The sequence below is a fragment of the Nasonia vitripennis genome, assembly GCF_009193385.2.
Source record: "Nasonia vitripennis strain AsymCx chromosome 3 unlocalized genomic scaffold, Nvit_psr_1.1 chr3_random0008, whole genome shotgun sequence".
NCBI classification, from domain to species: domain Eukaryota; kingdom Metazoa; phylum Arthropoda; class Insecta; order Hymenoptera; family Pteromalidae; genus Nasonia; species Nasonia vitripennis.
In genome coordinates this window covers 665007-690260 of record NW_022279628.1, presented here as the reverse complement: position 1 = coordinate 690260, position 25254 = coordinate 665007, and the positions used below count along the sequence as shown (strand labels likewise).

The 25254-nt window shown below is 35.0% G+C and overlaps 1 protein-coding gene and 2 long non-coding RNA genes across 3 annotated transcripts in view; all 3 read left to right on the top strand.

Moving 5' to 3' along the window:
- The first annotated feature begins 6876 nt into the window (after positions 1–6876).
- On the top strand, positions 6877–8257 carry LOC116416840. The gene is made up of 5 exons (XR_004227178.1): positions 6877–7087; positions 7160–7506; positions 7583–7863; positions 7988–8081; positions 8168–8257. It is a non-coding gene; the product is annotated as an uncharacterized LOC116416840 (long non-coding RNA).
- A 206-nt stretch (positions 8258–8463) lies between these two features.
- On the top strand, positions 8464–11898 carry LOC116416839. The gene is made up of 3 exons (XM_031927005.1): positions 8464–9036; positions 9112–9223; positions 9299–11898. Exon 3 carries the CDS (start codon positions 10909–10911, stop codon positions 11884–11886), a length of 978 nt encoding a protein of 325 aa, XP_031782865.1. The 5' UTR covers positions 8464–9036; positions 9112–9223; positions 9299–10908; the 3' UTR covers positions 11887–11898.
- Positions 11899–16256: 4358 nt separating this feature from the next.
- The window catches only part of LOC100116706, a 30616-nt gene continuing 21618 nt past the window's right edge, over positions 16257–25254 (top strand). Inside the window, exon 1 of the long non-coding RNA XR_512164.3 lies at positions 16257–16973. This is a non-coding gene — a long non-coding RNA (uncharacterized LOC100116706). The remainder of the gene's footprint in view (positions 16974–25254) is intronic.

Genomic DNA, 25254 nt, shown 5'->3' with positions numbered 1-25254 from the left:
GACTAAAAAGTTGTACAAAAAATTAACATCTTGAAATAATATATAAACATTATATTCAAGAAAAATAGGAAAAATTAATGTACTTGTAACAGAAATAATGTTTACTTTGAATATAACTTGTGGTCACGTTTAAGTTGCGTACCAGGATTACCAAAATTTTGTCTTGACCTATAGCTGCTCTCAACAATTCTTGATGGTGGAATGAATCTACCTCTAGTACCAATTTGCAAATTAAATAGAGTCAAATCATTTTACTTAAAATATTCATAATACATTGTTGTGTATAAACTAACCTTGCAAATGCCGTGCCCTGACCATGATAAGTAGTCTTCCGTGTTCTGTTCCCCGCAACTCGCATTGTAACTACCTAGAACCTAGACGCTCCATCAGCAGCGCCACCTTGCACCCCGATGGAGCAGCGAGCCAGCGAGCTTATACCATACCAAGAACTAAATACGCGGGGTTGCGGCTGCCAGTTGCGACTTGCGAGTTGCGTCGTATTTTCCACTGTCCACTGTCCAGTGCCGCATTGTACAAGCAACTCGTGAGCGGCGAGCAAGGCGACTACTACTGATGCGATACAAGCCGTGCGAGATTGTTAACTCTTGTCGCAGGTCGTCACTTGTTAATGTGCTTGACTAAGGTGTACTAGTAGCATTTAGTACTGTATTATTGCAGTTTAGTGAAAGAAAAGTACGAGGAAATATGTTGAAGCAAGATTTGTCCTGCAATTCCTACAATACATCAGTCAATTTAGCCGATCGTATTCGGTATTGTATAAAGATATGTAAGTATGTTTGTGTACGTAAAATTTTTCACAAAGAATGCTGAGATACCCAAAAAGCATATATTTAAGTAATATGTACAACTGTTATAGATTCTACAAGAATATTGCAGCGTGTTTAGCCACTTTATTAGTGCTTATAGTGAAGTATTGCAGCAGGCGAAGAACCATAGCGTTTTTCTTTCGATGTGACAAAGGCTTTACATCGCTCAGACTTCAAATTCTCGCAAAAATTCCAGCACGTATCGTGTTATTTTATCCCGTGATGAGGTAGCGATCACATTGGTGCATATAATACACCAATGTGATCGCATAGGGGTCGAAGTGCTTTTAAAGGATGTAAGTGATTATTTATTTTTGTTAAGTACAAGTAATACGTTACGTAAAATGTTAGGTTAGGTTAGGTAAACTTTTTAGAAATAAAAAATAAAGTATAAGGCAACAGCGTGATATACGTATATATAACGTATAAAGAGCATCGAAACACAAATAATATCCTATCCGAATTCTCAGAAAAGAAACTAAGGCTTTTTTTTACACGTAGTGCGACAGGAGTATACTAGGTAAACATGAGTTGAAACGTGCTTTGTTTATGTTTCGCGAGAAAGGTTATGCCCTCCTTGACCGCTTTGGTCTGATATAGGCTTTTTGTCGCCTCGATATTCTCTCTCTCTCTCTCTCTCTCTCTCTCTCTCTCGTGTCCTTCTCTTTTTTCGGTACGTATTATGCGCGAAATTCTTGCTCGCGCCATCGAAGATATCGCAAGATTCTTCACATGCACATACAACTTCTCATATTTACTTGGGCGGGAGTCGATGTAGAGCGAGATGAAGAGGCCATGATTAAGTGTCCTCGATATCTTTGCTTCCAGTTTAATTACAGCGGTTTATTAATGAAAAACAATTTCCTTTGTGACTCGAGTCCGATTTGGCTTCACGCTGGGGTTCATTAAAATAATGGGCCGAACGATTTCTTTCAATTTTTCTCTCTCCTTCCGTCAATTTTTGGGGCCAAATCCACGGCGAAAGTATACGGAAGATGGACACACTTTAATAAATCTCCGTGTCTTCCTCCGCTTCGTGAAAAATTAATATAAACCTTTATTCGCTCATCATGTCCAATAAGAGCAGGAGAAGAGAACAACGGTCGAGACAGCTCTCGCGCGCGAAATCAGAAATCGCGTTGCCTCTCGCGCCTGCTTGATTAAGCCCCGGCTTGTTCTAAATCGCGCGAGTATTATTTTCCCCACCCCTTACTCTCCTTTTTTTTTAAATATTCTTATTTATATTCTTAATAATGGGCCGAAAGATTTCTTTCAATTTTTCTCTCTCCTTCCGTCAATTTTTGGCGCCAAATCCACGGCGAAAGTATACGGAAGATGGACACACTTTAATAAATCTCCGTGTCTTCCTCCGCTTCGTGAAAAATTAATATAAACCTTTATTCGCTCATCATGTCCAATAAGAGCAGGAGAAGAGAACAACGGTCGAGACAGCTCTCGCGCGCGAAATCAGAAATCGCGTTGCCTCTCGCGCCTGCTTGATTAAGCCCCGGCTTGTTCTAAATCGCGCGAGTATTATTTTCCCCACCCCTTACTCTCCTTTTTTTTTAAATATTCTTATTTATATTCTTAATAATGGGCCGAAAGATTTCTTTCAATTTTTCTCTCTCCTTCCGTCAATTTTTGGCGCCAAATCCACGGCGAAAGTATACGGAAGATGGACACACTTTAATAAATCTCCGTGTCTTCCTCCGCTTCGTGAAAAATTAATATAAACCTTTATTCGCTCATCATGTCCAATAAGAGCAGGAGAAGAGAACAACGGTCGAGACAGCTCTCGCGCGCGAAATCAGAAATCGCGTTGCCTCTCGCGCCTGCTTGATTAAGCCCCGGCTCGTTCTAAATCGCGCGAGTATTATTTTCCCCACCCCTTATTCTCCTTTTTTTTTTAAATATTCTTATTTATCTAGAGTCACAGCCACATACACAGCCCTGTTTACTATGACCACCACCACCAGCCAAGCAACTTTTTCATAGCTTTTAATTCGAGGAGGGCTGCGCTGTTGTCGAGTTTTTTTCACGTCGTACTTGACCTCCGATGCATCATGTGCAGAGATACCGCTTCGCACCCGCGACGTAACGGGTTATAATCGAGCTTGTGATTTATACGTCGTCACTTTAGCTGTGGGAGAAAAATATCTTTATTATGCGCGACTATTGATTTTGTTTTTTTGTTCTGATGATGTAGCTCGATCTCGTTCTCGAGGGTTATCTCTGGGCGTTGCATATTTTTATTTCCTTTGGAGGGTGTACCAGAGAGTATTTTATTGTCGAGATGCAAGCGATTTTTCTTGTTTGCGGCGTCGACTCGGCTTAATTGATAAGCTCTTGTCATGCTTTATGCAAATTCGAATACAACTTTCGACATAACACATAAGAACGCCACACATAAGAAAAATTGTAACTCTACGCCACGTATAAGAAAAATTGTAATGCAACAATATTAACACGGCTTTTCGTGCTACAACACGAGACCGCGGTATTTACTGCGGTATGCGCGGCGGTGCGCCGTAGACGCACGCCACCTTACTGTGCTGTGAGAGTACAAACTAGAAGAAGAAATGGGGGTAACTTTCAAATGCCGATACGCTTGATCTATCGTGGGCTTCTACGACTGGCATATATTTATCTACGCGGCAACGTATCTATGCCCACGTACGTGTGTGGGTGTATAAAAGCCGGCGCTGCTTCATATAATAACATCGCCTCTGTATTTTATCGAAAATTGTAGGCTCTGTTTGTCGATCAGAGATATTAATCGTTTGAACCTACGCATTTTTTCGATTTCGCGAACAGTGAGTCGTCGATAAGAAAGTCGATGTCCCCATAATGCCTCGCTAGTATCCCCGAAGAACATGAGACTGCAGAGAGAGAGAGAGAGAGAGAGAGAGAGAGAGAGAGAGAGAGACTTTTTATCTTCTCTCTCCCCGAGCTGCTGCTGCTGCTGCTGTGTATGCTTTGAAAGGAGGGAGAAATTTAAGATGAGAGCTGGAGGAGAGGAGAATAACAAACGAGGCGCGCGCGATGAGCGAAAGAGGCGCGAGCGCGAAACGATGAAATTAATTTTTATATGCGGTGTGTGTACAGTGTTTCGAGAGGTGCAAGCAAGTTTGCTTTTTATTTTTGGGGCTCCTTTTTCCCTCTCTCTTTCTCTCTCGAGCCCCATGAGAGAGCCGCTGGTTTATGTATTTTTTCGTGTGAATTATAATTCGTACGCGTTTATACGTAACTTGAATAATTTAATATCAAAACGCCGTCATCGGGAAATTTTCTTTCGGATCCGCACACTAAGTGCAACAAGTGTCGTCCCCGAAAATGGGCGTCGCGTTGTTGTCACATCAGTGCCAGAAAGCGCGGAGAATATAAAGGAGGAGTCGTTCCGACTTTACGATTCCCCGGCGGCCCGGCTTTTTCTTTTATTGGCCCGAACTATATGGCCCCTGGGATTCCCCCCGCGGCGTTTATATACCTGCAGTACCTACCGCTAACCGTCACAGGTGCTACACACCCCTGGAGGGGGAGAGTTGTACTGCCGACGGCGACAATGACACCTGTCGATTTGCAAGGCGCTCTTGTCATTAGCTTTGGGGAAGGGAAGGGATTCGCGTATTCGTTATGGATGAGAGGCTCTGCACAGTGTACAGGACTCGCCGGTGATCCGGGATGACTATAGCAGTCGACTCTGAGAAAAACAAAAGTTACGACAAAAATCCTCCTTTTTTCCTACACACGACATTTCCGCGTCGCACAACCTGTTACACGCGCGCGAGCGCGTAATTTCTCTTCCGCATATTGGGAGAAGTATACTTTCAACGGAACTACGACACCTCTCGGGGCTTTGTCCAAGCAATTACCCGTCCGATTTTCGCGGCGGCGGCGATAAAGTCCTGCAGCACAAAACTGTGTTTTTCTCCCTCTCCTTGGCGCACGTCGAGCTGTTGGTCTCGAGCACACAACGCGGCCTGTTTGCTCTGTCTCTCTCGTGTCTTGGACCATTTTTCCCCGCGCACATGCGGGACTCTCGCGGCGTTCGTAACAAAGCTACGGCAAATACGCGACGAGATAGAGATCCAAAGCGGCGCGGCTTAACCAGTTTATCAAACACTTTTCTGCAGTCGTCGCGCGCGTTTTCACTGCGAGCGCGAGAGGACAAGGGCAAACAGCCTCGAGTGCGCGTGTGTGTGTGTTTTCGGAGATGATACGCGCGGGCCTGCACACATGCAGATGAATGAGTCGCAAGAATAAAACTCGATAAAATACAGAGGCGATGTTATTATATGAAGCAGCGCCGGCTTTTATACACCCACACACGTACGTGGGCATAGACACGTTGCCGCGTAGATAAATATATGCCAGTCGTAGAAGCCCACGATAGATCAAGCGTATCGGCATTTGAAAGTTACCCCCATTTCTTCTTCTACTCTCACAGCACAGTAAGGTGGCGTGCGTCTACGGCGCACCGCCGCGCATACCGCAGTAAATACCGCGGTCTCGTGTTGTAGCACGAAAAGCCGTGTACTGTGACAGCTCAACTTAGGAGTCTAATGCGGTAGACTCCTTTTCTCTCGAACGCCACTTAGACTCCCCCCCCCCCCCTCTGCGTGGCGTTAAGCGCTCGGTCAGTCACGGAAGTTTTCGGTCTCCATGTGTTCTCGCAGCGCACTTCTGTTGCGTGCTTCTATACAGTATCAAATACATGCGTATGTAGTATCCAACACGTTGAGCGGATGGAGCACCGAAGGCACGCGTACTGCTGCAGCACGAAGTCGATGTTATGGTTGCTTTCGCGCGCGACGCTTCTTCTCTTTCGATTTTATTTTTTTTATTCGGCTTTTATGGCACTTGCGTAATTTAATGCAGTCGTCGCGCGCGTTTTCACTGCGAGCGCGAGAGGACAAGGGCAAACAGCCTCGAGTGCGCGTGTGTGTGTTTTTTCGGAGATGATACGCGCGGGCCTGCACCGAGTGCTTTAAAGGGCCCGATGTGTTTGGAGTCGTGGTAGATTAATATTGTTGCATTACAATTTTTCTCATACGTGGCGTAGAGTTACAATTTTTCTTATGTGTGGCGTTCTTATGTGTTATGTCGAAAGTTGTATTCGAATTTGCATAAAGCATGATAAGAGCTTATCAATTAAGCCGAGTCGACGCCGCAAACAAGAAAAATCGCTTGCATCTCGACAATAAAATACTCTCTGGTACACCCTCCAAAGGAAATAAAAAATATGCAACGCCCAGAGATAACCCTCTAGAGCGAGATCGAGCTACATCATCAGAACAAAAAAACAAAATCAATAGTCGCGCATAATAAAGACATTTTTCTCCCATATCTAAAGTGACGACGTATAAATCACAAGCTCGATTATAACCCGTTACGTCGCGGGTGCGAAGCGGTATCTCTGCACATGATGCATCGGAGGTCAAGTACGACGTGAAAAAAACTCGACAGCAGCGCAGCCCTCCTCGAATTAAAAGCTATGAAAAAGTTGCTTGGCTGGTGGTGGTGGTCATAGTATACAGGGCTGTGTATGTGGCTGTGATTCTAGATAAATAAGAATATTTAAAAAAAAAAGGAGAATAAGGGGTGGGGAAAATAATACTCGCGCGATTTAGAACGAGCCGGGGCTTAATCAAGCAGGCGCGAGAGGCAACGCGATTTCTGATTTCGCGCGCGAGAGCTGTCTCGACCGTTGTTCTCTTCTCATGCTCTTATTGGACATGATGAGCGAATAAAGGTTTATATTAATTTTTCACGAAGAGGAGGAAGACACGGCGATTTATTAAAGTGTGTCCATCTTCCGTATACTTTCGCCGTGGATTTGGCGCCAAAAATTGACGGAAGGAGAGAGAAAAATTGAAAGAAATCGTTCGGCCCATTATTTTAATGAACCCCAGCGTGAAGCCAAAGCGGACTCGAGTCACAAAGGAAATTGTTTTTCATTAATAAACCGCTGTAATTAAACTGGAAGCAAAGATATCGAGGACACTTAATCATGGCCTCTTCATCTCGCTCTACATCGACTCCCGCCCAAGTAAATATGAGAAGTTGTATGTGCATGTGAAGAATCTTGCTTGATAATCAGCTGATAATCATGCCAAAACGTCAGCTGATTATCAGTTGATTGTCATCCGATTTTTTCAGTAGGGCTCCAACTATAGCGTCGCATAATTCCGCAAGTAAACGGGTAAAACCGAAAAAGAATTGGAGCAAGTATAACGTGAAGGATGTTTATTGGACGATAGGTTAGTTTAAACAAAATTTCTAAGAACAATTTCAAGTTAAATACTTTACAAATTAATTTTTTAATTTTACAGCTACAGAAAGCTATCAAGAAGCTTTAGGAAAATTAAAATTGGCTGAAGATACTTCAAGCGAGGAAAGTGTGCAAAAAAATGGAATGATCTGCACGATCCAGAAAAAAGGAAAAGTAGACAACTGAAAAATTTTGAAAGCGATGATGATTCTGTACTTCTATCAAAGAAAAGAAAGCTTGTAAAAGATAAAAAAGACCATTCTGAAGAGAATCAGAATAAGCAATTGGAATTACCAGAACTTTTGGCAGACCCATCAACGCTATCATCACTTGAAAATAAAAGTCCTGATGTTGAAGATGAGGAAGAGTCTGGCAGTCGAAAAGAAAACAATCAACTTGATAATACAGGTAATAACCAATGAAATCTATAATATTTTAAATTTTACTAATATCAGAGTGATAGTTAAAGCTTCTTTTATTATAGATGATATTGATGAATCAAAAAATGCAGTTCCAGAAATAGTGGATAATACAGGCAATAACGAATAAAATCTAAAATATTTTAAATTTTATTTACAACAGAGTAATAATTAAAGCTTCTTTAGAAAAAATAAGGCAGAAAACAGTAACAAAACGATGCCTGTAAACAAACCCAAAATAACATTTAGTACGTTATTATCAGAAGAGGAAAGATTTATTGTCTCAAATAGTAATATTACAAGAGTAGTAAGGGAAAAGGACAAAATTCAAAGCAGCCATTAACTGGTAACGTATTTTTCGTACATAATCCCTGCAGATAGCGCAAGACCGAGCATATACATATACCACAAAAAATCTACAAATACGTTAATTATTAATTGATTTTAATGTTTTATATCAAACAAATAAGTAAAATGCTGTTCCATTGAAAAGAAAGAAAAATGATATGTTAGCAATAAAACATAATATGGAAGAAGACGGTTTACTTTCACCCAATGATGATGGTAAAATAATAAAAAATTGTATTTATATGTTCTTTTTTATATTAAAAATGAACCTTGTAAATTAATGTAAATTAATTTGAATTCAGAAATGAAAGAGAATGGTCCAGGTGCAGCTCCAATTTTAGATAATACATGGACAGGAAGTTCTAAAAGCACGGAATATAGTGCACTAAAAATTGATGGTAGGTAAAGAATTTGTTTAATGTATACATGATAGTTTGACATTTTAAATATTTACAACATAAAGTTGAATATTTTTTCCAGGTAAAAACCTATTCAAACCGGAAGAGTTCGTCAACTTGCCGATTGATGAAAAAATTAATGTGATAGGATGTAAGTACATAATGATATAGAACCGTTTTTATTATAAATACAAAACAGCATCAAATTATAGGCAATCATGTTAAGATAGCCGTAGCTGCCAGTATAAACAAAAATGAAACAGTCGATGTCGAAACTAGTTTAAACTTACAGGACACGTTATTATTGAATGGATCTTTTCCGATAAAAGACATTGAATCATTTGAGAATTTTGATGAGGATCTACGGAAAGATAAAAATTTGAGAGACAAAGTCGTAAAATTTTGTGTACATTTTTAAAAGATGTTTTGACTGTGACAATAATTTATTTTATGACACGCAGTGGCATAAACCTCGATTTAAATCACGCTTGTGCAAAAATGCACTCGCTAAATCTCGGTTTATGCGCATTGTTCCATAAAATATCGTTATATACTAGTATCTGTATATATTTTAGTTGAAGTTATTAAATATATATTTCTAAATGTTTTAGTGGCAGTATCTTCAAGCTTATATTAACAAAAATAATTGGAAGGACACTGTAAGGAAAATGATAGGTCGTATAATGTCAAATGAAGTTCAAGAACTTTATAGCTGTTGTGGCCAAAAGGCCAAAAATTTTTCAATGAAACTATTGTATACAGCGTAATTAAAAGTATTTTTTAAATAAAATTAATTCAAAGTAAACAATAATGCAAGATAATTTTAAAAACTATTATAATTTTTTCAGTTGCTACTACAAGTACGCTGGCAAAAACATGCAGAACAAATACAAAAGATTTGCAGACATATGTATGTAAGCAATTATTTAAAAAATGCTAAAACTCGTTTACAACTTGATGGTAATTATAAATGAAAGCATATTTATTTAAATAACTGCTATTTTATAAATATGATAAAATGAATTTTTATTTTAGAACAAAAAAAGGACAATGGAAGAAAAAATAAAGGAAAGAAGAGCAAAGGAAAAACAAAAAATAACGAACAAACGAAGAATAAAGAAACAGAGAAAAGTGTGGCTTTATCTCTATCGCCTACATCAAACGACAGTAATGAAGATGATTCAAATTAAGTATTTGTTATCCTTATAATACAAAAAAACAGTTGAGTAGTAGCGATTTCAATTCTGTAAGTTATTGATTAAGGCAGTCTTATATAAATGTAAATTGTTATCATATAATTACTACTAATATTACTAGTTTATACGGAATACATGTTGTACTTTGATTAACATTGACGATTGCAGGCGAATCTAGTTAAAGAGACCGTCCGGTAAGGACAATCATGCTATTTTCCTACAAAAAACGCGCAGAATTGACTAAGTTTAATGGACTACATTGAACGCTAGGGCGGTTCATTAAAATTAAGTAATATTATTTGCTGTTTAAATTTATAGTGAGAAAAATACGAGGTTTATTGTGAAATCGAAATCCTTTGTTACTTTAAATATTGAGCGTTGTACGCTTTTGCACATTGTATATTTAAGTAATCGGTGACGGATTTTCGTACTTACATACAGATATTCTAGACAAGTATCTTTGTTCAACACGTCTCAAAGAGTCACGAATCTATATTATAGTATTCTATAGGAAATGTAAGATTCAATTTTAATTTATTCATACTATGATTGTAACATCATTAACCGAGATGTTTTTACGACTTTCTCATCGGCAACACTCATCTTGCATTGATGTACTTCAGCTGGGCTACAGATTCAGGCCCTAAAGGCGTCAATAGCCAAATAAAAAAAGGTATTCTCATACCTGGACAAGGAAATAACATACTACTAACACTTCCGAATTTTTGAAGAAATATTATAAATGTAGAACACCTAATGTAATGTATAATGCATCTTCAACAGAGCGGTGTCGTTGCCAATGTAGCAGCTGATGCTCAGGCAGACGATAGTGAAGTCAGTAATTTATAAAACCTTAACCTGTTTATGAAACTTCGAACTGTTCAAACGACAATTAAATGATTTTGAACGCTCTTGATGAAAATAGTCAATGTTGTATTATGCCTTGTTCAATTGAAAGTAGCTATGTGGAGTCGATGTCAGATTGATATTTCTTTTTTTTTAATTTATTCATTTATAGAACGTTATGCTATTTTCCTACAAGAAACGCGTAGAATCGACCAAGTTCAATGGACTACGTTGAACGATAGGGCGGCTCAATAGAATTGAGTAGTATTATTTTCTGTTTAAATTTATAGTGAGAAAAATACGATGTTTATTGTAAAATCGAAATCCTTTGTTACTTTAAAGATTGAGCGTTGTACGCTTTTGCACAATGTATATTTAAATAATCGGCGTCGGATTTTCGTACTTACACAAAGTGTACCATCAGAGGTCAATACGATAATGCAGTACATTTTTCTGGAGCTATTTGCTCTTTAAGAACAGACCAAAAATTAAAAAAATCGTGAATATAACGATCCCTTGGGTGAGGATTATCAAAAACACGAGGAAACAATTTTAAAAGACATACCAAAATTTGGTTTGGTTACAAACGTTGTACTAGATTATATGCATTTGATTTGTCTGGGTGTGATGTTGAAACTAACCGAAGTATGGATAAAATCAATATTATGCGAATCAGAAATTGAAGAAATATCAGAAAAATTAAGTAAATTGAAAAATTTTGTACCGTCAGATTTTTGTAGAAATCCAAAGCAATTCCAAAAAATTCGACATTTATGGAAGGCTACAGAATTAAGGCAATTCCTATTATACACGGGTCCGATTGTTTTATTACATGTTTTACCAACAAAATTGTATACCCACTTTTCGTCTTTTCACATTGCCATCTCCATTCTAGTAAATCCAATTTTATGTAAAAGTGATGATTACTTAAACTATGCTGATGAACTGCTGAAAACATTTGTTAAAGATTTTGAAGAATACTATGGTGAGAAGAATGTCACTTTCAATGTACATAATCTGTTACACATAGTTTCAGACACAAGGAATTTTGGATCATTAGATGATTTTAGTGCTTTTAGATTTGAAAATCTAATAAGAAAAATTAAACAGCTTGTGAGTAAAGGCAATCAACCCCTTGTACAAATTGGGAAAAGATTAGCAGAAATCAAATCATCTAAAGCATATTCAGACGAAGATAATGTAAAATTTGATCTGTCAATGTATTGCACAATGCAAGAAATTTACGTTTTTAAAGAAAAATCGATTTTCTTGGATTGCCACAACACAAGTAATAATTGTATTTTATTAAATAATGGTACTTACATTGAATGCCATTATTTTATCAAAGACAAAAATAACAGTCTTAAAGTTGTTGGAAATGTGTTAAAAGTGGTAGATAACTTTTACAAAAAAAATTTTAAAGACGTGTCAGATAAATTGCATGTACAAATTGTTCGACAAAGTAAAACTATGCAGTCTTATTCAGCTGATTCAATTTTAGCAAAAGTGTGTAAATTTCCTCTAGAAGACGAGAAACATTTTGTCGTTATACCGCTTATACATACATACAAAAGGAAATGAATTACAGTTATATCTTACCAATTATTTAAAAAATTTCTAATCTTGCTAAGGTGTTCATATGGTAATTATAAAGAAATTTTCATTTATATGATTGATTAGGTTTTTTATAAACATAACTGAATCAATATTTGTTTCAGAAAAATAAAACGGAAACGAAAGAAAAATATAAGGATAGAACGATAATAAAGGTAATAAATAATAAAAAATAATCACAAACAAATAATGAACAATATTATAACTGTATTATCCAATACATCAGTAAAAGGGAAAAAACAGACGGCTCAAGTTAGTCAGTTGATTTAGTCATTATCTCCAAAATAGTTTGGAAACATTGTGATTGTCAATGTACCGGCTAAATTTCAGCGATTTATTACAGATCAACAAAAAAATTTTATTCACCAACATATTTTGCTCAAGTTTGAACATTAGAACCTCATAAGACAGAATTGATGAAAATATACAGTACTGTAGTGTGGCATTTGCATGCTGAAGTACAGCTTTCTACGTTAGCTCAAGATTTAGTAGCAGAAAATCGAAATTCTCCAGCTGCTTGGTGTGCAATTGGTTACTTGTTTTCTACTGAAACTGAACACGATACTGCTATCAAATTCTTTCAAAGAGATATAAAAGTTAATCGCAATTTCCCTTATGCATGTACTCTCCTTGAACATGAATAATATGTAATTAATGAGGAATTAGATAAAGCTATTACAGTTTTCAGAAATGCTATAAGGCTGGATTCTCGTTGTTATAACGCCTGGTATGTTTATCTATATTTACACCTCAATTGAAAACTTGAATTGGAACCATTTAACACATTAATGACTACACAGGTTTGGACTGGGAATTATTTTCTCAAAACAAGAGCAGTATAGCTTAGTAGAGTTGTACTTGAAGAGGGCATTGCATATAAATCCTCAGAACTCTGCAATCATGTGCCACATAGGTGTTGTTCAGCACGACTCAAAGAGTCACGAATCTATATTATAGTATTCTATAGGAAATGTACGATTCAGTTTTAATTTATTCATACTATGATTGTAACATCATTAACCGATATGTTTTTACGACTTTCTCATTGGCAACACTCATCTTGCATTGATGTACTTCAGCTGGGCTACAGATTCAGGCCCTAAAGGCGTCAATAGCCAAATAAAAAAAGGTATTCTCATACCTGGACAAAGAAATAACATACTACTAACACTTCCGAACTTTTGAAGAAATATTATAAATGTAGAACACCTAATGTAATGTATAATGCATCTTCAACAGAGCGGTGTCGTTGCCAATGTAGCAGCTGATGCTCAGGCAGACGATAGTGAAGTCAGTAATTTATAAAACCTTAACCTGTTTATGAAACTTCGAACTGTTCAAACGACAATTAAATGATTTTGAACGCTCTTGATGAAAATAGTCAATGTTGTATTATGCCTTGTTCAATTGAAAGTAGCTATGTGGAGTCGATGTCAGATTGATATTTCTTTTTTTTTAATTTATTCATTTATAGAACGTTATGCTATTTTCCTACAAGAAACGCGCAGAATCCACCAAGTTCAATGGACTACATTGAACGATAGGGCGGCTCAATAGAATTGAGTAATATTATTTTCTGTTTAAATTTATAGTGAGAAAAATACGATGTTTATTGTAAAATCGAAATCCTTTGTTACTTTAAAGATTGAGCGTTGTACGTTTTTGCACATTGTATATTTAAATAATCGGCGTCGGATTTTCGTACTTACATACATATATTCTAGACAAGTAGCTTTGGCATGTTTCACAAATGCAAGACTATCATGTCTGCATTTTTCGATGGAAAAACTGTTGAGTTGATGGAAAGTTGTTGAAACCAATATAAATATATATCAATAGAGATAAAGCGAGCTGTAACTATAAACTTTTGCAAATCAATAGTGTTCCCTTGAATGCCGTATGTTTAGCTTGGTAATAGGCTGAAATCGTTGATTTTTTTTTTATATCGATTATTGTTAAGGTCTATTCTCGGTGCATGTAGTTAAAATGTGCACACTATAAAGTGACACAATTAATTATCATTAAAACAGTTGCATAGATACCTAAAATGTGTTCAAGGGTTATCATTGAAAATTCGTTACAATTTAAAAAATTAGTTTTGAGTACAGATATAAAATTAATATATTCCGAAAACTCACACCCTTGAACACATTTTCTGGAAAGCTTTGACTGATGAGACCTCTGTCAGTCACGCAAACCTCCTTGCTCCTACACTAATCGGACTGCACGAAGTTGTATACGTAAGATTACATGAGAATGTAAAATTTATGGCAATAGTGCGACATCTAGCGTATGATAAGATCATCAAATAGTACTATAAAAAGAACGCTTTTCTGAGTTGCCAATATAAATTTGTAAAAATATGAAATATTTTGAAAAATCATGAAAATTTGTAAAAATTATGACAGGTTTCATGTTAGTGATGCTCCAAATTTAAATGTAAAATTTTTAATTTCCACATTATTTTACATTCCAGCACAATAACTCAAAGTTTTTCACATTTATCATTTCCAAAATCTTCTACTCATATTTTAACTTTTAAAAAAGTAAAAGGTGAGGCGAGTTTGATATATTCCGCAAAGAAATAACAGATAAAGAAGAACTGAGATCAATCAACCAAAGTCAAGTTTACTATATTTAATCATAATGAAGCAACAAAATATTTTGGGTCAATAAAGGACTTACTTAACTTAAAGTTAATTTATATAATGATCAATTAGGAACAACTCTCAAGATACTTACTACGTAACTTGCCATGACTGTTTCATTGTACTTGTGGTGTTTTTATGACGTTCTAATACATGAAAAGAAAATTTTAGCTGTTCAATAAACAAAAATAAAACGGTCATGGCAAGTTACGTAGTAAATATCATGAGAGTTGTTCCTAATTGATCATTATATAACTTAACTTTAAGTTAAGTAAGCCCTTTTTATTGACAAAAAAATTTGTTGCTTCATTATGATTAAATATAATAAACTTGACTTTGGTTGATTGATCTCAGTTCTTTTTTATCTGTTATTTCTTTTTGGAATATATCAAACTCGCCTCACCTTTTACTTTTTTAAAAGTTAATTTTTTTTTGAGATTTTAGTCCTTTTTATTAATTTCTCCTAAAAATAAAATATAAGCATCTCTAGCACCTTTCGACCATGGCTTTTTTGTAAGATTTTTATCACTATGAAATGAAATCACTGATCGTTCTGATACACTACTCTCGAATGATTTCTACACCTAGACACCAAAAACCACGGAGCGCACTACTTAGACCTCATCATCGGCCATACTGTACACCTAGATACTGTCCTCGAATTATTTCTACACCTAGACACAAAAAACCACGAAGCGCACCACCCAGATCACGTCATCAGCCACCCCGTACACCTAGACACCGTAATATTATATAAGAAAACAGCGACTTTTTTATTTTCTTACTTCTGCTTACATCCTTTTACGTTTGCTTACAATTTCTTATGCATTGTTACATTTTATTATAAAATTAATAATTAAAAAAATATATTGACTATATTATGCGGTAAAATAACATATGTAATAAAATGTAATTAAATGTAATAAAATGTAAAAAAAAGTTAACAAATCTGAAAATGTAAGAAAGTGTACAACAGAAAGTGAGCGAGCATGCAAAAAATCGATGAGAAAGCAATATCCATTTGTATATAGATGTGCGGCCAACTTCACGGTCCTAACATTTTTTGATTTGATTTGAGCATTTTGTGAATGACACACTCGTGTATTATATCAAAGGTAGCTGTTTTTATCAATACTTTTGTTGAAAATCATAGTTATAAGTCAAAATATATTAAAGACAACAAAAAAACGCATTTATTTCTTTGTAATGAAAAATGCGAACCCCAACATAAAAGTAAATAGTAGCGCGGGCGCCGCGGCTTCGCCTGCTTCTCAAACTCGCCTTCGTGGCGCTGCAGTGCCACATGATGTTAAGAACCATTAAATTAATCTAGATTAATCTCGATCTCGATCGGACTTTTTGTTTTTCTAAAATCTTGGAAATACGAAAAGATGATTACGCACACTTCGTTGTACTCATGCAATTGCAGCGCCAACCTTAAAATCTTATTTTACATAAAACTTTTTAAGCTTGCAAATGAAAAACCGAGTCTGTAGCGCCGTAGTGTTAAGTTTAATACTGAACATTCTACTGAAAGAAAAATTCGATCGGACTTTCTGTTTTTCTAGAAGTTAAGGAGATGTCGGCGCAAAAGCTTCGCAAATCCGCCACAGGATATTTTGTATTTCCAAACTTCTAGAAAAGCAGAAAGTCCGATCGAATTTTTCTTTCGGTAGAACGATTCATTAAACTTAACACTACGGCGCTACAAACTCGGTTTTTCATTTGCAAACTTTATTTAAAAAATGTTATGTGATAGAAAGTTAGTTTTGTAAGATCATTTTATTAAGTATATATACCAGACCTTTTTACAGGTAGCTGTGTCTACCTCTATAGGATGTCAGTTAACCCAGATATACCAAGTATATCTTGGAGTTAACTATAACATGTATTTATTACTCTGGATGAATAAATAAATATATAAATAGAAAAACAGTGTTTTTTGGGACATCCCCTTAACATTATAGCTTAGGCAATTTTGGCAGTCCGCCCTTGTCACTGGCGGACCGACGCGCCGCCTGGCGGACCACCACGACGTGGCGAGCGCGAGCTCCAATTGGAATTTGCAGTGCAGAAGAGAGACCTCAATCTTTATATTTATATTTAGTCCTGCTGAGTCTGACGACTGACCTCCTAGTCTGTTTGATCGTAGCAGACAACCGTGAACCGACGAAAAAGATAAAGAAAATAATATAAGAAGTTTAATACCTCTTATTCGGCTGATATTATTTGCGGCGCAAAAAATAAAAGTAGAAGAAACAAGGCTTAATTATGGTTGAATCAACAGTTATTGTTCACACTTTTTTGTGGACATTTATGATTGCTGCGATTTCTACAGATTTTTTTAATGGAAGATTCGATTTATGTGGGCCTTATCCACGAAGACCACTGCAGGATAAGAATCAGGTAAATGAAATCTTCATCATGTTCATGTTCATTGATAACTTTTGTATATCCTTATATCTGATTAACTCCATAAATTGTATTAGTTAAAAATGGTTTACAATGTTTTTTCCGATAATTTTTTGTATAATATTAATAGCCAAACTAATATCAGTTGCAAGAGATAAAAATACATCATTAAATCAATCATGATTTTTTTATGTATCAAAAAATCAAAAAATTCTTAGCAAGACATTTTTTATTTATTCTAACCTAAATTTTAAAATATAAGAAAAGTGAGAAATGTAACAAGATATAATAAAATATAAGATGTTAAAAAATTTAATAAAATTTAGGCCCATGCAATTTGATGACAACTTCATGTAAATCTGTGTCCGTTTAGCAAAGATGGACATAGATTAACCTTATGTTGCCATCAAATTGCACAGTGTATTATTGGAGCTACTGTTATACATAATATTTTAAACTATCCATAACTATACAATAATTATATTAATCAAAAGTATAATGAGAACCCTGAACATGAATTTTTAGATATTTGTTATAATGTAGCTGTCTTTACAGTGTTAAAAGAGAGTATTGGAGTGATATTTGAAATGTATAGTAATTTAAGGTGTTACGCGATGGGTGGCCCCACAAAATACATGTAAAATTAAATGTGGTGGTCAGTATCAGAACTAACTTCTTGGGACAGAGTGATTATTGCTTTAGCACAATGATAGTTGTGCAAACACTTTTATACATACGCCGTGTTTTAAAAATCACTAAATTGTATAATATATATACAGGTATACAGTGAAACGTAAAAAAATGTATACGTGTCATACATCTTGTAGAGAAGCTGCATGTTTTAAGTAGATTCAAAAGTGCTCGTCATTGCCCGGTACTAAAGAAAGTTTAAAGTAGTGAATGCTGATTTAGAATTTTGGTCTTCAAAGTTGTATTACACCTAATCAACTAATATCATAATTGCTTAAGTGAAGATATATAAACATAAGTCATGGTGTATGTATAAAAGTGTCCGTACAACTACCATTGTGCTAAAGCAATAATCACTCTGTCCACACAAGTAAGAGAGCTTTTTGTACCGTTTGCCGTTTGCGGTACAAAAAGCTCTCGTGCTTTGCACAAACTTTGCACCGTCGACCGCCGACGGTGCTGTCCCAGAGACAGTCCCAATAGAAAAGCAATAAATTTTGTAGTTAACTCTAAAGTCTAAAGAACAATAACAGACGTTGGAAAAAATAAATGTTTCAATTACTTTAGGAAAGTATAAACCATTACTTTTGACGAGTACTAAAAGAATAAAAGGTACAGTTTAGTCTATTGTAAAGAATAAAGCGTGCAGTTTAATCTTTTGTAAAGAATAAAACAGCCCACCATTTTAAAAGAAAAATCGCTTAATTTATTTTTTTCTAAAGATTAAATTTCACAGTTTAATCTTTTGAAAAGAATAAAATTTTCCTCCGTCATTTCAAAAGAATAAATGTCGAGTTTTATTCTTTACCAAAAAATTGATCGAGTGATTTCAACTTTATCAAAGAATAAAATGTATTTCTATAATTAAAAGAATTGATCGTTGTTGTTATTATTAACAAAAAGAATAGTTATACAAAATTATTTATTGTTGAATGATATTATTTATTAATAAATTGAATGTCCTACATTGATTTGATTCGATGCATACTTTCCCAAAGAAGTGATTGAAACATTTATTATTTCCAGTGCCTGTTTTAGTTCTTTAGACTTTAGAGTGTATAAAACCAATTTTTTTTTAAATGTGATTTTATTAAAATATTTCATCTTCTAAATCATTTAAGTTCACCATAGGATAACAATTATTTTCTTCATTAAAAGTTTGTTTTTTTAATTGAGAAATAAGCTATTTAATGTTATTATATATCATATTCTTATTTTCAACTATATTTGTCGACTGTTGGAGAGGAAATTTAATATGTTTAATTTTTTCTTTCATATGTTTTGAGTCATCATCTAATTTTCGTTTTAATGAAGTTTTTTTGCTATTTTGATTTGATACATATACAATGTCAATGTTATCCACATATATCGGTACGATTCTTTAAAATGATGAATACAATTTTCAGTTGTTTCATCAGTTAAACTTATTATTTTATTATCTATATTATTTTTTGATTGATTTTCAGCAGTTATTTTCTTTTTCTTTTGGTACACTCTAAAGTCTAAAGAACTACAACAGGCGCTAGGAAGAATAACTGCTTCGATTTCTTCTTTAGAACAGTATAAAACATTACTTTCTTTTTAATTAATCTTATTAATCTTTTTAAAGAATAAACCTCACAGTTTAATCTTTTGTAAAGAATAAATAAATATATATATATATTTATTTATTTATTTATCAGTAAAGTTATATAAATTACATTTTAGCAATGCAATTTACATACCCGCAGAGATAAACACAGTTATCTGTTTGCGGGACTGATTGCTATCTTACATCTAAATCTTAAAACTATAAAAACTAATCTTTTGAGATTAGTAACCGCAGTCTTATAATTGCACATTGAAAATAGTCTAAAACTAATGATACAGTGATATCTTTTCCTTTATTTCTGTTATTCCACTCTTTTAATATCTTTTCTTTTTGTCTATAAATTTGATCTAATCCACTCTTTTAATTTCTTTTTCATATTTTTCGTTGTTAAATTTTTTAATTCATTTGGTAGTTTATTGAATAATTCTATCGCTTTGATGTAGCTGTTTTTTCTACTTACTGTTTTTTCTCTGATCGGAATTTGTATAAGTTTTTTTCTTGTATTGCTTGTTGAAGCTTTATGTTTTGATTTTAAAATCTCGTAATGGAAGAATAGTGATTCAAGTTCGTACATTTTCTCAAAATGAAGTGGGTTTCCTTGAGTTACAAAATTATTTTTATTAATGATTTTTAACAGTTTTTTCTGTAGGTTCTTTAACAGTAGTAGAGCATTGGAGTAAGCCCCTCCCCACGCTATAATTCCGTAGCTTATAACGCTGTTGAAGAGCGCGTAATAAATCAATCTTAATGTTGGTAGGTTCAACAGTTTTTATAATTTATAGAACACAAAGGTTAAATATTTGGTTTTGCTAACAATATATTTTATATGTTCTTCCCATTTCATATGGCTGTCGAAAATTAATCCCAAATATTTACAGTTGCTCACTCTATTTATTTTTTCCTGGCCTATTTTTATGTCTATACTATTTGGGATACTGTTACTATAATTTCCAAAAGTTATAAATACAGTTTTGCTTATGTTTAGTGATAGCCTATTCAAGGCTAACCAGTTTGAAATACAGTTTAGGTCTTCATTCATTTTTACTTCAACGTCGGTCCAGGAGTCAGCCGTTGTAATTATCGCAGTATCATCAGCATATGACATCACATTATCTTTAAGCATGTCGTTAACATAAATTATGAATAGTAGAGGGCCCAGTATTGTGCCCTGTGGCACACCCGTACTTACAGTTTCTTTGTCGCTAACAATATTTTGTATTAATATATTGTGCAGTATATATTGTAAGAAAAATAATTTTTGCAGTAATATATTGTGATTAACCGTGTCGAAAGCTTTGGCCAAATCTAGAAAAGCAACCGCTATTGGTTTACTTTGATCTAGACAGTTATATATAATGTTCGATATGTATTGTATTGCATCTTTTGTACCCCTATTCTTAACAAAGCCATACTGATTTTTTGAGATGATGTCACAACTACTGATAAAATTGTTTAGTCTGTTATATATTAATTTTTCCAGGATTTTAGCAATATTTGATATTAATGAGATTGGCCTGTAATTTTCAACATAATTTTTGTCTTTTGATTTGTAAATTGGAATAATATCGGTATTTTTCAAAGCTTCTGGCCAAATGGCTTTTTCGATCGATAGGTTACATATATGTACAAGTATATCGATTATGTGTCTAGACAAGCTTTTTATTATTTTAGTATTTATGTTATCCACCCCGCCGCTCTTCAGTGGCATATCTTTAATGATTTTAGTTATTTCAGAATAGTTTGTAGGAAACAGAAAGATCGAAATTTGGTTATGTTTAGGTAGACTTATTGTTTCGTTAATTGGTTGTTTGATTTTTTTACTTAGTTCTGATCCTATGTTACTATAGTATGTGTTCATAATATTAGCTATGTCTTTAGGGTTTTGAATTTTTTTCCCGTGTTTATTATTTGGTTCAATAATTTGTGTAATTGGTGCATTTTTTTTTTGTGCTTTTGCCTAGTTTTTTATTTATAACTCTCCAAAGATCTCTTGGATTAGAATAGCTTTTCTCAACCTTGGCACAATCATTTTTTAACTTGGCGTCTTTGACAACTTTATTTAATATTTTCTCATAAGTTTTATACTCTTTCTTTAGAGTCTCATTCTTTGGGTTTAGTTGCCAAGTTTTATATAATTGTTCTTTTCTATTACAAGAGTTTATAATTGCACTTGTTATCCAGCTATGCCTTGGCTTATTTTTTTCTAGTTTCTTATTTTTATTTTTAGTAGTTGTTGCTTGGGTAGTACAGTATTTTATTTTACCAATTAGTGAATTAACAGCTTGGTTAGGATCATTCATTGACAATATCTCATTCCAATTTTCTTTGTCCGCGATTTTGTCTAGTTTCCTATAATCTATGCATTCTAATTTCTCGTGTCAATTACTGATTTTAATTTTTTTGAGCGTTATTAGTAGCGGATAGTGATCTGTGATCATATGTTCTATTTTACAAGTGTATGTTTCAATTGTGTTAGTTTTAATAAAGATATTGTCAATGCAAGAACCTGTATTATCAGATGTTGCTGGTCTAGTTATTGTTTGGAAGCCTGGCACATATCCCTTTTCTAAGAAGTTATTCAAATACTCCTGACTAATATTGTCTAGTTTTATTATATCTATATTAAAGTCACCAATAATTAGATGATTTTTGGTATTTTGTTTCTTTTTTAGGTATTCCTTAATGTTACTAATGAAATCAAGTTTTGAAATGTCATGAGATCTATATACGCTTGATATTTCTATTTTCTTTTCCTTATCTAATTTTAAACATGTATTTATAACTCTGAGTTTCCCTATTCGTACGATTTCAGTACTCTCCGTTAGGCTTTCATCAATGTAAACCATCCGACCTATTTATTCTATTATTGTAATACATTTTATACCCTGTTAATAGAAAATAATTATGATATTCTAGATTCCAGGTTTCTACGCAAACTATCATTAGTGGTTTAATCTCAAGCCTTTCTATAAAAATCTGTAGTTTATCAAAGTTTTTATTTAAACTTCTAATATTGACATAGAGAATATTTTCTTGGTTATTTTTTAGATAATTATTGAAAGCCTTGATATTTCTAAATACAGTTTCTTTCTTAACATTTTCATTTTGTATACTTTCTATTACTTCAATGTTGTTATCCATGTGTGTGTTATCTTCTTAGATTATGCTGACTGGCAGAAGGAGACGATAGTAATGACGAAACCGATCCAATCCTTGTTGCCGACTGAGTTCTGTTAGACGAGATGTCTATGTTGCCGATATATCTTGTTATTGTAGGACTCACTGGGTAATCAGTTGACTCCACGTATTTTCTTATTTTGTTCTTGAGCACTTGACAAGACTGGCTATCGTTTGCCACATGTTGAATGTCGTAATTGGTTTTGTACCTATTATTATGAAAAATGCAGTTTACACATTTTACCTCCGTCGTTTTCACACAGTTTATTGAATTGTGTGAACCCGCGCATTTTAAGCACACTTTGTCGTTGCAACATTTATGTCCACTGTGTCCAAACCTTCCACAGTTGTAGCAAGGCCTTATGTTGATATCATCATATACTCTACAGTTTTGATATCCAATGAAAACTCTGTTTTTGTTATCTTTTATTCTTTTGTAAATTTCTGACGAGACTTCAATTATGATGCTAATCTGTTTTGTTCTCTTATTTTCGAAATGGTGAATTGCGGTGCAGCTGGTTTTCAAATCTTTGAAATTTCTTTCATTTATGTCAGCTTCCATATCTTTCAAACTCATCTTCTCAAAATTATCCACTCCTACGACTTCAAAATTTTAATACTAAACTCTTACAAAAAAGTACGCCTATCCAACGATTGATACGAATGCTAGCTATTGGCTGTAAAGACAAATATAGATTTTTCCACTGCGTTGCATAATCATCAGGCAATGTTAAATCCCATTCTCTCGTCAACATCCATAATGACTGCATGAAAATTTTCAAGGAGACAATCACTGGAGCTATCCTGGGGGATCATACAATTTCGCTACCCTAGCTAGAACTGACCTCTTTGTAACTGGACCCTCTAACGATTTGAGCATGATATTAAAGTAGAAGCGATCCTGGACGGGATCCCAAGCGATTCCTAAAACCGAAAACCCTGAACCAATATTAAGGTTAGCAACTGTGGCTCGTTTCTCCTGTGGAAGCCAGTTAATTAATATTTTTTCGTTGGATATCCACTTTCGCAAATTGAACCCACCGCTGTTCATTATCTTGATAACCTGTTTCTGTTTTTCTTGTATAAAATATGTTTGTATTTCCTGATCAGCCTCGTCTCTCCACACGATTGCTTGAAGATTCTGATCTTTCTCGTTTACCGAAATTTGTCTGAACATTTTTTCGACGTCTGCTACGAATATTACTCTATAAATTCTCCACCTAGTGGGAATTACAATAATTTTGCGTAAAAGATTTGGAGCGGTGTGAAGACAACTATTTGCTGACAATCCTATGTTTGTGATTTTTGAAGCATTGTATACTGCACGAAATTGAATAGTCGTACTACTATCCTTGAAGATGCCATGATGTGGCGAAAAATAACAACAATCTAGATCTATAGTCTGATTTGAGATAAGCTTCATGTATCCTTTTACGATGTAATCGTACATTCGACATACGCCTTCTTGAACTTCGAATTCTTTGCGAACCTTCTTTCTGTGCCATGCAACGTATTGGCTGCTAATATGTACGAATTGCCCCAATTATCTGGTATATTACAGACGGTTCAAAAACAATAAAACGAACGGGGGCAGGAGTCTACTCAGAACAACTAGGAGTTCAAAAGTCATACAGGCTCAAGAACGACTGCAACATTCTGCAAGCGGAAATGCTGGCAATCGAGAAAGCAGCGAGATTGTCACAGCTAAACGATAGTGCGCCAATGAAGGTGACTATCTACACAGACAGTCAAGCAGCTCTCGAAACTCTGGCGTCGAAATTAACGAGATTAAAGGCAGTGAGCTGTCGCGAAGCCCTGTCATGGATCCGCAACAGCGAAGTCAAACTCTGCTGGGTACCTGGACACAATAGTGTCGAAGGGAACATCAAGGCAGATGAACTGGTAAAATTTGGAGCGGAGAAGGACAGCAGCGAAGCGATCAGCCACCCACTGCCAATGATCAACGTGATAAAGACGACCATTGACAGAGCCATCGAGGTAATTCACAACGAGAGATGGAGAACACGAGACGACTGTTTTACATCGAGAACGCTGTGGCCAGAGGTGGACAAGGAAAGAACAAAGAAGCTGCTAAATTACAGAAAAATCTTTGTAAGCACGATCACAGAAGTAGTAACAAGTCACTGTGCGGTAAGGGTCAATCTCAAGAGATGGAGAAAGGCGAACGTCAACTTCTGTAGAGAATGCTGCGAAGAAGAAACCATATCCCACCTGCTATGTCATTGCCCAGCCCTGGAAAGCAAAAGGCACAACACGTTGGGCCACAGCTTCCTAGTGGAACTGGACGAGGTAGCAGGAATGGATATAGGGAAGATAACAAACTTTACAAAAAGCTGGAAATGCTTTCAGCAAAAGTAAAGGAACTAGGTTAGCTCTGATCTATTGACAAACGGGGTATCGCAATGGGCCATAGGCCACCGAGCGAAGTGCAGTTTTCTTTCGAAAATTGCGCTGAACCCTTACAACCTAACCTACTCTGGATAATGCTACATATAATTGGCCATGACTGAAAACAAAATAATTACAGCACCTACTTTTAAACGTAACTTATGAAGCGGTAGGCCATTTGGCGTAAGTGAATTTAAAAATTCTATTGGTATCATCTTCACATGAATCTACACTTAAATACTCTCTTACATCGCCTTGCATCTTATTTATCGTTTTTTGGCGCTAAAATTCAAGCACGGTGCAAAAAAGGACTACTTTAGTCACAGATAGGCGTGACTTAACAGCGGGTTTTAGCCACACTGTGCTATAAATAATATTATGATTCCAAAACTACTTACTATTTTTTCA

Excerpts from the sequence above, each read along its gene's own strand:
- LOC116416839 (XM_031927005.1), top strand. The coding sequence starts at position 10,909 with ATGCATTTGATTTGTCTGGGTGTGATGTTGAAACTAACCGAAGTATGG.